We start from the raw sequence: 13,026 nt of genomic DNA, 5'->3' as shown, positions 1-13,026 counted from the left end.
CGTGGCGTGACAACTGTCCGCATTACGAAGCACTTGGGCTTCCCACAATGTCGCATCGCTCTTCGACACTGCAATGCGTATATTATCGATCCATACGACGACACGCACCAATGGAGGTGCAGCCCAGAGGCGGTGAACCACCGTCGTCACCCCCGCAATTGCCGAGGTAATAATCTGGAGAATTTCTGGGTTGGCCTTGCATCCCATAGGGAGCCGTGTCAGCTCCACCAGCGTGCCGTCCTCCACGCGGCACCGAAAGTGATGCCGAGTCTCCCGCGGTAAAGAGACCTGAAAAAAGGATGCCTTTAAGTCCAGGCAGGAAGCGGCCTAGGCCATCACAGGCGGCAAATAATAAGAAATGTGTAAAAGAGGAGCATGAGCCTCATATGGGTCGTTTCTCTTTTTGTCGCGTGGCCACGCGATCCATCGTCGTCGTAAACCGGTGGTTTTCTCCTCCACAACCGAGAAAGGTATTATTCATCCGCCTGTTATTGTGGACGAAGCGTCCTCGATAATTCCTGCTTTTCGTAACAAATGCGCGTCAGCGGTTGGAAGCCTCCGTGAGCCTTCGCACGCTTTACCTGAGGAAGACGGAGGGAAAGGGGACCGCCCGACGAGTCCCCAAACTTGCATGAGACTCTCCAAGGTAGCCGGGTTCAACCGGCTCTTGATCCAATTTGGTATTCAATACGGGCACGTTGACTCGCTGTAACGGGGTAGCGTGTTCATCTTGTGGGGTAGCCAGACGCGTCCTTGTCGCGCGTCTCTTCATTGTGGCAGCATAACGGTGAAATTCATGGAAAAACGCTTCTCTCCTTTCAACCAGGGTTACTGCCCTTCCGCGGTCTCTCCCTTCACATCAATGCGACCAGCGACGACACCTGGGTCAGCATTGTGGTGTACCTCCTCAAATATCGAACAGTATTCTGGGGAATTTCGAACGGATTGACGTGCTTCACCAACTGCGAGATCACGTGTGGGTCCAAATTGTACGTCTCCACGATTTCAGCAGCGTGCCTCAACGCACCGCGTTTTATGGAATGCGCCGTGGCACCCCAAGGAGCCAGAGCTCGCCCCACGTGGGCAGCCGTAATATTCGTGAGCTTTTCGTTCTCTTGAAGTGTTCTGCATAGCTTTATAGTGTCGAACGCGTCCTGCCCTCGTATCCTCACGGACCGCGAGGCGCGGTGGGGATCCGCTTTCGCCGTCTTCGGCGCCACGGACCAATCCAAAATTAAGGTCCCGTCCGGCTCCAGTGTAAAATTGTTGGGTGTCAAGGATGCAATCTCAAACAAACGACTCGCCGTTATCCACGCAAGTCGTAAGACAACACTTTCCCTCCAATCGGTCCGGCTGCGGATAACTTGATTCATCTCTTCCTCTGTTAAGGGGCGCGCCTGTTTCGTCTCCCATCGCGCCGCAATTTTTTGTAACCCCAGAATCATCATGCCCAGCGGGGTTCGATTCATTTCCAACATGGACCGCAGCATCCTGGCGTGCTGCTGTCGGGTCGATGGCGCCACATCTAACATTCCCACCAAAAAGGCCGCGCAGCTCTCCTTGTTCATCGGCAGTTCGTGCGTGTGGCAAAAGGCTGTAAATTGCCCCGCCAGGGACATTCTCTGCTCCCACGTTGACGGCACACACATTTATCGAGCCACCTCGTTCGCCCTCCTCATATTGGCCCAAAGCGGGGATGTCGGTGATTCGTCGTACCACAGTCGAGCATCGTTTACGGATAAGCTCCATTGCCCTTCCCGACGATTGCGTCGGGCAATTTGAAAGATCGGATGAAGCGTCAGCGGTGCGGTGCAACGTCCGTGCGTAATAGCCGGAGGTGGCGGATTGGATGGGGCTGCCGTCGCCAGCATTCATGAGCGGCGTGCGGCAGCCCCACTGCCGTTTTTTGACGGCCATCCGCGCCGCGAGTAATTCCTTCTGGGGCGCACGTTGCATGTAGACGCCTCGTGTCCATAGGTATGGCATCGTTGGCATCGCAAAGTGCGTCGGGTTACTCGCCGATCGACGAGAGGCTGGACTGCCTTCGCATTGGTGTCCGTCTGGTGAACAGCGGTCTAAAGACGGGCGCGCAGTTTGGAAAGCCGGATGCCGGGATCGGATGCCATCGTGAGCTGCATCCGGAATGTATTCAGTAGGGACCTCCCCAAATTCATGAAGCTATCGGTGGGATCCTGCCAACCTTCCAGCACGCCGATCCACTCGACCAAATTGTCAAAGGCAAGTTTAACCTGCTCGTCGTCCTGTTGCCAGCATTGGTATGCGCACCGGAGGTCGAAAACGACTCCGGAGGCGCCCTCATTCCATATACGCGTGGGCCGCGTGGTGACGTCGAATGCGCAGAAACCGCGGTCCTCTTCCATAGGTGATTGGGCTTCCAGGGGAGAAGTGCGGGAAGGCAACGGCGTGGAAGGGTGGAAATGTGGTCTCCCAACGTTGCCGTGAGGGCGTCTGTAAGTCGCCGAAATGTGTCGGGCCGCGCTGCTAGGCACGCCTCCAGCCATCAAGATATCCGTTTGATGCGGTAGTGTAGATACGCCATCGTTGGCAACGTGTCGAGTAGCGGGGGCCTCGTCCCGCCCCGCCGTCTCCGCATCCCGCGCGGGTTGTTGTGCATTATGGCGTGCCTCCCGTTCCTGGAGTTGACCCGTGAGCCCTTCCAAGTTGAATTCGCGCTCCCGTAATTGTGCGCGAGTGTTCTCCAATTGCCGTTGTAGTTCTAGGAACTGGGTGCCGGCCCCGGCGATATTGGATCCCTCACCGATAGGTTAATATGCGCCTCCTCAACCTCCGAGTTAAGCTGAGCATTCCGATTCTGCACGTCCGCGACGGCGTTCGTGTAATCAAAATTCAGGCGCTCCTTTCAGCAGTGATGAGCCCTTTTTGGTGCCCCAACTCCCGGGCTGCCCCCATAGCGGGCAGGAGCGCTTGTGTCTCGAAATTCGGGATCCGAGGCGCCCGGAGATTCGCAATATTTCCAATAAGAGTAGAATCCTGTCATGCTTTAGAGGTAGGTCCATGGAACAAGCATAAGCCTGTCGATGATGCGGCCACAGTTAACGTCTCGTCCGAAATATGATTGCCATTAATGAACGTCATCTGCACCTGGGTCTCGCCACATTGGCACACCATGTCCCAGAGACGGGAGCCAATACCACACCACTCGGAGGGTGTGTAGGGAACCAAAGCCATTTCCTTAAACTTACCTGGCTGTGTCTCTAAAAAATAAAAACAAATATTATCTGGCCTCTATCGGCTCCCTGCCCCTACAAGGTCACGTTCTTCCCAAAAGATTCATACGGCAGAAAATACCATAAAGAATGCCTTCATTTATCAGGAAATACACATAAATTAATTAAGTTAGCAAGCTCTCCCACGATCATTCTTTTCACAAGCTCCTCAAAAAAGGAGTAATGGATGCACTCAACCACAACACAAGCAAAACAAAAAAACAAAACAAAGCGTGGGACGACCAGCGCACACACTCTCATTGCTCCCGTAAAGCAAAACACACACACAGGGAGAGAGAGAGAGGTCGCCCACACAATGCAATAAAAACAAAACAGAAACAGTTACGGTGCTCCGCCCATGCAGCCAGGCAGGACGGCAGCGGTGCGTGTCGTGCAAAAGAGAGCACCAACGGGCCTGCATGGGTGTGCATGCAATATATACAATGGCCACATTATGTGTGTGCTTCGTGGGATGAGGTGAGGGCGAGAGTCCATGCAAGCGGACACACACAGATAGAGACAGAAGGACGAGTGTGTGTGCGGGCGGTGCACGGCTCTCTCTCCCTCACTCTCACGCGGCCACCACCGCAGCCGCAGCCGCACACGCAAGAAAAAGAACCAAAAGAGGGGAGGTGGTGTGGGAGACCGCGGTGCTGCCGTCACTGTTTTGTGTATTCGTCGTATCTGTTTTGTTGGCGGCTACTGTTGTTGCTTTTGTATCTTCCCCAGTCCCTTCTGAGCCTTTGTTTCGGTGTCTTTGTGGTGTGGCTGCGGTCGCAGGCGGTGGAACATTTTTTTTATCTTCACTCTTGGTGTCTTCGCCGTCCTGTTTGCGGGAAGCAACACTCCCTTCTGGAGGCGATGGAGGATTTCCTTCCGCAATTCCCTCAGGCAGTGTGTGCTCTCCGTTACCTGTTGTGAGTGGATTCTCTGCTGATGGTGTTCTCTTGTCGGCTTCCTTCTTTTCTTCAAATTCCGGTTGCGTAGGATTGGCATTTGATTTCTGACTTTTGGAATGAGAAATGCCTTCTGCAGATAAAATTTCCTGGTTCTTTTCCTGCCCGCTGCCACTTAAATTATTTTCCCTGGAACCTGAGCCTATTACACCTGTTCCTCCTTTATCACCCTGCCCTTCTATACTTTCTTCTTGAGTCTTCTTCTCTTCATCTTCATTCTCTTCACCATCAACTTCATCATCATCCTCTTCATCTGTAGGTGTGGGAAATGCGGGTGGTACATTTTCTTTAACGCCTGGTACTCCATGTGGTAAGCCTTGGGAGCTTTCTGGAGAAGTTACAGGTTCCTCTGATTCCGGCAGAATTTCAGCACCATCCAGTTGCGCATCACTCCCAGAGCCTGGAGTATCCTCCCCTTCACACCTACCGCCAGGAGTACCGCACCACAGCAGGCAGAGGGTACACACCAGCAGCACACGGACAGTCATCATCATCGCCATCACCCCTGTCACTTGCGTGTAGCCTTCAGCACAAACTAACGCCCCGTCAACGCAGAGTGAAAGCAAAAAGAGACAAGTCACACAGCCACAGCAGCAGCAACAAAGTAAAAAATAGTAAAACAACGGAAGTGCTAAAAAACGCACAACGCCCTGAAATAATTTAACAAAAAGAAAAACACAAAAAACAATTAAAAACAAAACAAAAATCAAACAAACAGCAATGAAGTAAAAACAGTAAAAAAACAAAAAACAGAAACCTGCAAAGTATGGCTCCAGTGTGCATGCACACGCACCCAAAAATGCGTCCACGCAAAAAGTTGTATGCGTGTCGTGCATATGAGTCTGCCTGGGATGCGTTCAACGTGATGGAGAAAGGGATCAACAACGCGGAGCACACAGCAGGGCAGCGGAAGCAAATGAAGCAAATCACAATCATTATTTTCTATTATTATTTGCATCGGACCACAGTGGACGCGCACAAATCCACGCGGTGGAGTGCTGGCACGCACAGCCCGCATACAATTCTTCAGCCCAGAGTGGTGTACGCCAGCGCGGATACGGCGAGCAGCAGCGGGGCACACATCCACGCAGAGCTGCTGAGGCTGCCGTCGACTTCGCGAAGACGTGACGGTGCGCGGGTGGTCGTCGTGGTTGGCGCCTCTGTAGTCGTTGTAGTTACATTTGAAATTTTGATCTTCTGATTTGATATCTGTGCCTTATGATTCTCATCACCTTGTGTATTTACTGCGCTTTTTTATTTTGTGCATCTGACATACCGGTCGCACCTTGTGTGTGTGTGTGGAGACTGAGTTGCCAAACCTGGTGGCTCTGGATTATCGTTAGCCGAACTCATTGTCTCTGGCGGAACTCGTGTCTGTCCAGTGATGGCCGTGCCTGCTTCCGTTGGCAAAGAAGGTCCTTGACTTCTTAAACCTTCCTCTCTGTTTCTCCCACTCTCTCTCTGTGGCCCACCGGCTTCCTCACCATCTGGCTGTAATGCACCAAGGGCATTTTTTGTAAGATCTGGTTTCCCTGCCTTAGGGCTGGGAGGACTGCTGTTATCATTATTATCGTCTCCTGTCGCCGTCACGCACACGGACGTGCAGCAGCAGCACAAGAGCGCAAAGACCAACACGGCGCACACCACACGGCGCCGCACCGTCATCATCGTCATCATCGCAGTCATCGCCACTCGTAGTGGAGTCGCTGGAGCCAATCAGCTGATCCGTGAGACAGAAGGAAAGGAATGGAACAAGAGGGAGATGGACGGAGCACCGCGGATACAGCGAGAGAGAGCAGACAACATGAGGAGAGGGCAGCAGGCCCAGCCGCACAGTTCACACACCACGAGACGGCATCCACACAAGGAAGGCACACAACGCCAGCAGCCACCCACCATGCAGCAGGAGAAGACATCCACCACCATCTCCCCCAGCTCATTCCCACAGCCAACGGGAAATGGCCAAAACCCCGCGGCCACCACACAACGCACACGTAGCGAGCACCCACCACACCAGCCACAACCGCAAGCAAACCCTCAGCCATCCATGACGCGGCATCAAAATTTCCAGCCATCCCGCCCTCAATGGGACACGGAGCCCAACTCAGCGCAGTCACACGCGGTGCAACACAACCCGCAGGAAAAGAGACTCGGGCTGCGCACTCCCTCCCTCCCTTCTCCTCATGGCCACGGAAGAAGACAACAGCCGCCACACGCAACTGCCAGCATGCACTACAAAAGAAGTATTCAAATCCACTGCAATGTGCATCTTGTGTTTGGTTGTGTGTGCCTGCAGAAACACAATGCATAAAAGTAGAAAAGAGGGACCAGAGCATGTGGAGAGACGCACAAAAATGTACAGCGGAGGTGCACGGCGGAAACAACAAGAAGACCGCCCAAACTCATGACTGCACCGCAGCCCAAGCTGCGACAATTCACACAAGATTTATTTAAAACAAAAAAAACATCCCCCTTCGTCTTATACAAACCCCATCACACAAAATAATTATAAATAAAAAAGAAATCTTCCATTACTGTTCCACACAAATTTAAAAAGCAGCCAACTGCCGTGTGGCCACACCAAACTGTCTGTATATATTTTGCCCGGAAAAGAAAATTGAAAAGATGGTTACGTGTGTTTCGGCCGTCTGACTCTCTGCGTGTCCGCACATCGTTTATATTTCATGGGGTCATCTGCGTGTTGCTGCTCCCCTCAGCCCTTTCATCGGCGTGTGAGTGCGGCCCGCAGAGCACAGTCACTCGTGTGTGTGGGGGGACTGAGAGAAGCACGCAGACATGACGGCAGTCGCGTCCCTCCATGGGGAGAGTGAGCGCAAAAAAAGAAAAAAAGTCATCAGAGGGGAGAGAAATGCTCACGAGTCCGACACCAAAGGGACTGCCGGCGCGAGAAATGCACACGAAAAGCGAAAAATCTTAAAATCACGGCGGCAGGGTGTGGCTGTGTGTGTGGCGCTGCGGGTGTCTGCCCGCCCTGACCGCAAAGAAAACAAAACAAGAGGGAAAGAAATGTGTGCTCCGCCCCACCGGCCCTCGTCGCACGCCCACACGTCACGGCTCCCTCAGCGCGCCGTTCGTCGCGGCCCCTCCTCATGCGTGCAGCAGGCGAGGCGCACAGGGCCGTCGTCATGAGCGTGTCGGTGGGTGTGCGAGTGGAGCAGTTGGGCGGGAAACACACGGCACCCCTCACAGGAAGAGTGCAGAAGAAACAATTAAAAAAAGAGGGAAGAGTAGAAAAGAAAAAACGTCCACAGTGATTGCCCCCGAAAGCAAAAAAGAGGGATGGGGGATGAGAAAAAAAACGAACAGAAAAAAAAAAAGAATTTTAAAACAAAAAAAGAAGCAAACAGGAAAATAAATTTAAAATACGCAAAAAAAAAAAAAAGTAAAAGTATGAGAGATATTATTTATCGGGGAATAGTATTTCTGTGCTCGAGAGGGCGCAGGTATTCCACGCGGCAGCCAGTCACTCCTCACAGAGCCGCAAACCCCCACAATCCCAACAGAAGGAGCAGCGGCAGCAGTCCGCTTCTGTAAACATTGCCAGCATCACCCGTTGCTTCTCCAACGGCATGGGACCCCGGAGCCGTCGGCACTTGCTGTGTGGTGGCAGGCTTCCCCTCCGTTTTCAGTTCATCCCCTGTTTTGGTACGAGAAACAGCTCCCGCTGGTGACGCAACATCTTTTTCCACTTCGGCATCGGGGCCAGAAGAAGTCAACGGGCGGTTGTACAGCATGACGTTCCTCACAGTCACAGAGACGTCTCCTTGGCCCCCTGTGCTGCCTCCATCCCCTCCAATGTAGAAGTGGGAGATCTCTTGCGGTTCTGTTGCCTCCAATCCACGTTGCGCACTCCCACACACACGCTGACCATCGACGTACACGGAGCCCTGTTTTTCGTTCTGTAGCACAATGCCCACTTGGTACTGTGTCTCTGTCTCCCAAGTGCTTTTAAGCTTCTTGGTTGTTCCGTCACTGCACAGCACCTGCCACTTCTTTCCACTGCCGTACGACAACTCCATAAGTTTTTTTCCACCGTCAGTACCTGCACGCACACCCATCAAAGGGACGCTGCCACTCTTCGGCTCACCGTGGATGGACACCGTCGCCAAAAGAGTGAAGTTGTAGTTTGCAAAGTGGTACAGCTGATTCTCCCCCTGACTGCCAACAGGCCACTGCGCCCCTGCACCGCTTCCTGTGAACGTCACTCCATCGCCATGCAATGTTGCCACCCCATTCGTTCCTTTCTTTACTGTGGCGTCCACCCCGAGGTACTCGTCCCTCCATTTGTTATCAGAGAAATTGCCGGACAAAAAGCCAACCAGCCCATCCGTGACCTTATCGGTAGTGCAGGCAGTGTCAGATGATTTACTCACCGCAGCACTTGAAGTGGGGCACAGCTTGGAGACACGTTCGTCCACTTTCTTCCAGGTCGCCAGCACATCCCTCACCCGCTGCAGCTGCGCAGTCAGACGCACAGAGACCATGCCGAGTGATGGTTTCCCATCGCCCTTCTTCTTCTCGTACAATGCAATCAACTTCTCATTATTATTATTATTTCCACTTCCAGCTCTTTTGTACAACAGGGAGCTGGCGGTGACGTCTTCGTCCTTCCCGGACACCGGCCCAATATCAACAATGTGAGTATTGTCCGTCAGCCAAAGATGGAGTTCGCCCTTTTTATTTTCTTTTTGTTTTTCTTTGGCATACACCGGCAGAGTAACGAGCATCACGTTTCTGTTCTCAATCGTCGCTGTTATGAACCCGCTCCTAACGCGCTTCTCATTTCCCTTTTGGTTGTTGAACCACACGCGCGAGAGTGTCTCGAAAGCCTCCGTCCACGATTCCCCCTTGTCACCGGACTCGTACACCCTGCGGCGGCCATCATCACACGCAGTCATCATCATGAGTTTTCCCTTCTCCCGCTCCACGACGGAGGGATCACTGCAGCCATCGGCAGACATCCCCTTCGACAGCTTCCCACTCCCAATTTCTGAGGAGTATATGATCAGCGAAACGGCCTTTCCATCCTTCGTGCCTTCCACGGGCAACACAAGCGCACCGTCCTTCATCTGAACACCCGATCCGCCGCCGCCAATCAGCCGTGTCAAGGATTCGTGTTGCTTTTCAAAATCAGTCCACGGGATAACGGAAGCGTCGTTCCAATAAATTTTTTTATCGCTGCTCCCATCATTACAGACTTTGCCGCTCGCCACCAAAAGTCCCCATTTAGCTGCTGCAGCGGTCTGATCAACGCCTTCAGTAACCTCAAAACTGTAGGTTCCAGCAAACATGTAAATATCACTCCCATTCACAACTGTTGTTGGCCGGCTCACACGTACTTTTTTCCGGCTTTGGGAGGCATCCTGAGCTCCTGCTTGGGAAGCAGAATCCTTATTTTCGGCAGGACATTCCTCCAGTACTTGTGTCTTCAGTTTAGTTGTATCCAATTCTTTTGATTCCTGATCAGTTAACGTCAAGAGCTCCGAGGCAATCCCAGTAAAACCGCTCTTACTGGCTTCCGTGCACTGCGCCTCGGCAACGGCAAACACATCACCATCCATCTCAACAAGACCTGGAACATGGAGCGAATCCACTGTTTCTCCTTCTTCCTTATCTCTCCAAGCAAAAGATGGACTCGGTGAAGATTCCTGACCTGGCGCTAGCCCATCAGCCTCCGCAACCACACCACTGCCGCAGTACATCATCACGACGACGAGGAGGAACAGCACCGCGGAAGTAAACACACGCCGGGACATGTTGGGCCTCTGCCGCTCACTCCCTCTTCCTTCCCTCCTCCTTCCGCTGGATCCGGTCACGCGGCGACGGTTGTGTGTGCGGGGTACCGTGACAGCAGCAACACGTGAGAGCATATAAATATGTGTGTGTGGGCGGTGTGTGTGCTGTTGTTCCTTTCAGTGCCTTCGAATTTCACAGTAGCGTTTAGTGCTTGTTTGCTTTCTTCGTAAGAGAGTGACAGAAATGAAGAAAAACAGGCTAATAAAATATGGGTGAAAGAATAAGCACCGTCACCCATCCACAGTGAGTGGCGCCATCATCCCCGCCGCAGTCACTCCCAGCAACAACAATTTACGCACACAGAAACACGGAACGAGAAGGAAGAACAGTGCACCGGGAACACACAGCGACTGTTGACACCAGCAGGAGCCACGGCGGGTGATTCATTATTTGCAAGTCAGCACACACCGAGCAACGCACACACACAAAGCAACCAGCAAATTACAAAAGAGCACAACCGTCCTTCGCAGCAATAAAGCGCTGCCGCCAGTCGTTTTAATTCTTGTCCCTCCAGCGCACCCACTCGACCGCCGGCGCAAATCACCCCGCACAGCCGACGAATCCCACATCGGCCGATGAGCAGCAAAAGAGACACGGCAGCAACTGGACGAGAAGCAATCCGCACTTGTCCCAGGCACCTTAACCCACACCGCCCAATAGACTGCATGCCGCCAACACCGCGCCCGCAACATGGCAGAAAAATGAATTGCAGGCTTTTTCCCTCCTCGCAAAAGCCACCGCAGCCAGAATCTTGTGCGTACGTGCGTTTTCAGCGTTCACGCGGCTCCAAAGCATGTACGACGTGGCGTGTGTTTCTGTGTGTGTGTGTGCGTATTTACATGTGCTTGTTTGTTTGTCAGCGCCTATAAATGCAGAGCAGCTGTGCGGCACAAGAAAGCGTCCAAAGAAAGCAACGGCATAGAGAGAAGCGGATAGCACACACGCACTCCCACGGCGTCGGAACAGACGATGTTCTGGAAACCCAAATCGGCGGCTGTGGGTAGCTTGGTGCTGCAGTGGAGAAGGTTGCTGTGACGGGCATTTCCTTGCCAAACCAAATTGAACGTAAATCTGCTTTTTTCCCTTGTGGCTACCGTCGGAATCGTTGTCCGCAGGATCGGCATAGCCGGGAGGAAAAACTAGGCGGTGAATAAGGAGGTTCTTCGTGAAGACACTCTCATCAGGGCGGTTCCTATAACTTCTCCGCGAAGACTTCGGTGGGCGCTGTTTGAGGACACCTTTACACCTCCAGCTGCTCGTGAGATCCGCCAGCGAAGAGCGTTTTGCGACACCTCGTGGCCCGGGTGGAACAAATGGCCGCGCCGCAGGAGGGAACTTGGCCCGTTACGACCTTTGTCCTCCCGCTCGCGGGGCGCTCCTTCGCCGCAAGGGCTTTTTCTTCCATTCTGCCTGGCCGCCGCACTTCCCTCTTTTCCGCGTCTCCCCTCCTTGTTTCATTTCGCCGCGGCGCTTCTGCCCATGGGAGGCGCGGTGCCATCATGTCGGCCCCACTCCGTGTCAAACGCCGCCCTCTCATAGGAGGACACGTGTGCTGCGCGTGTGCCTGGGCGGCGGGGACGTCTCGTCACCAGCCCACCACTTCCCAGAGACGCTGGTTGCAGATGGCAATGCGATTGGGGCGGTCCAAATGCTTGGCATCAAATAAAATGAAAACGATGCTTTAGCGGTCTACTGTTTTTTTCCTCAAATGAATGCGGAAAATAAAATCCAAGTTACACCAAAGGAGCTTGAGAGAAATTCAGGGAAGCCCTTTGCAATTGTCAAGGCTTCAACGGACAAAAACAACATATTACTGCGCATTTTTTCTTTTTTACTGGTGTGCTATTGCCATTTGGGATCGTTTCACTGCGTGAATAACATCCGATAACACTTTGTGGCGTCTCGGCTTTTGTCTCTCTCTTCAAATATACGACCCCTTGATTGTCATGAAAACACACGCTGACGGAACTTGACCGACCCACGACACAGAGGGCAATGAGTCACATTTGTTGCGCATGCATCGCATAAGCAATAATGTCCACACGGAACGAGCACCGTTTCCTTGGGAGAAAAGCACACCACGCACCTCTCATGCTCATCCGTCTGTTTATCATCGTCACCATTTTCTAATCCATGACACAATCGCTGTGAGACTGCTGTCGCATGGTCTTTTGATGGTGAGCTGACGCCTTCTTCACCAAAACAAAGCGGAATTAAGCCTTCAGCTGACAGCAACTGGCACAGCTTCTTAACGACATCACAAAGTGAGGATGAAACTGGATGCCATGCTGCTAGCTCCGGCGTGTGACAACTTCCGGTGGCATCAACGTATTTGTGGTTGCTCGCTATCCTGCAGCCTTGTTCCGCGCTGAGGAGAAACACCAGAGGAGGCTCAATGGGGTACAGGTGCGTCAGCCATATCTGCAAGGGCAAGACATAACGATGTGGTGGCGCTTGCTCACGGCTGTCTAGGGTTAAATAAGTGTGGTCACTGCTGTTTTTCTTAATAGTAATAGGAAGCCCACCATAGATGCAAAGTTTTTCCTGTTGTGTCACTCCCAAGTGGCGTCACGACAGTAGAAATGGAAGGTGTTACACAAATTCTCGACGTCATGAAGGATGCGGCCCAGAACTTCAGGCTTACAGTGTGGGGAACAACTAAAAAAGCGAGTAATAATTTCGTTCATGTTATGTTTGATTGTATGCTTTCCCCTAAAGGGCAGAAGGAAGCTTCTCAGGAAAGGGAGAATAAACCATGCAGTAATAATAGGGTTGTGAGGACTTCGTAGAAATAAAGTCACAGTGTCTTCTTTTCCAGTTCGCATTCCCATTCGGAAACTAAATACAAGACCTCCCTCTCTCTCTTTCTCCATATATATATAGTACAAAGGAAATAGCGTGGCGCGATGGAAAAGAGATTTCACCACTCATATAGATATTCAATTACAGAAAAAAGTCTCTCGCAGAACCCGCATTATGGGCAGGAGAAAAGAGATCGAAATTAC

The 13,026-nt window shown here is 52.4% G+C and overlaps 2 protein-coding genes and 1 pseudogene across 2 annotated transcripts, besides 12 other annotated features; all 3 read right to left on the bottom strand.

Moving 5' to 3' along the window:
• Positions 1 to 3,310: part of a sequence feature (areas not merged during assembly with more than two copies in the genome that could not be assigned to a particular haplotype) that runs on past the window's edge.
• Positions 1 to 3,418: part of a mobile genetic element that runs on past the window's edge.
• Positions 3,241 to 3,418: a mobile genetic element.
• Positions 3,311 to 4,874: a sequence feature (heterozygous, Esmeraldo-like haplotype).
• Tc00.1047053509549.20 (mucin-associated surface protein (MASP), putative) lies at positions 3,820 to 4,704 on the bottom strand (the record flags this gene model as incomplete). The annotated part of the gene is made up of 1 exon (XM_810223.1): positions 3,820 to 4,704. One exon carries the CDS (start codon positions 4,702 to 4,704, stop codon positions 3,820 to 3,822), a length of 885 nt encoding a protein of 294 aa, XP_815316.1.
• Positions 4,409 to 4,458: a microsatellite.
• Positions 4,803 to 4,961: a sequence feature (T-rich).
• Positions 4,875 to 5,674: a sequence feature (areas merged during assembly that could not be assigned to a particular haplotype. This can correspond to areas where the two haplotypes were merged or to regions with more than two copies in the genome that were merged during assembly.).
• Tc00.1047053509549.15 lies at positions 5,231 to 5,890 on the bottom strand (annotated as a pseudogene).
• Positions 5,675 to 8,304: a sequence feature (heterozygous, Esmeraldo-like haplotype).
• Positions 6,704 to 6,724: a sequence feature (AT_rich).
• Positions 7,515 to 7,613: a sequence feature (T-rich).
• On the bottom strand, positions 7,696 to 10,095 carry Tc00.1047053509549.10 (trans-sialidase, putative; the record flags this gene model as incomplete). The annotated part of the gene is made up of 1 exon (XM_810222.1): positions 7,696 to 10,095. One exon carries the CDS (start codon positions 10,093 to 10,095, stop codon positions 7,696 to 7,698), a length of 2,400 nt encoding a protein of 799 aa, XP_815315.1.
• Positions 8,305 to 13,026: a sequence feature (areas not merged during assembly with more than two copies in the genome that could not be assigned to a particular haplotype).
• Positions 10,827 to 10,878: a microsatellite.

Source organism: Trypanosoma cruzi, genomic scaffold (assembly GCF_000209065.1).
Source record: "Trypanosoma cruzi strain CL Brener 1047053516265 genomic scaffold, whole genome shotgun sequence".
Taxonomy (NCBI): domain Eukaryota; phylum Euglenozoa; class Kinetoplastea; order Trypanosomatida; family Trypanosomatidae; genus Trypanosoma; species Trypanosoma cruzi.
The sequence above is the reverse complement of the archived record's forward strand: the minus strand, read 5'-3'. Positions and strand labels throughout refer to the sequence as shown.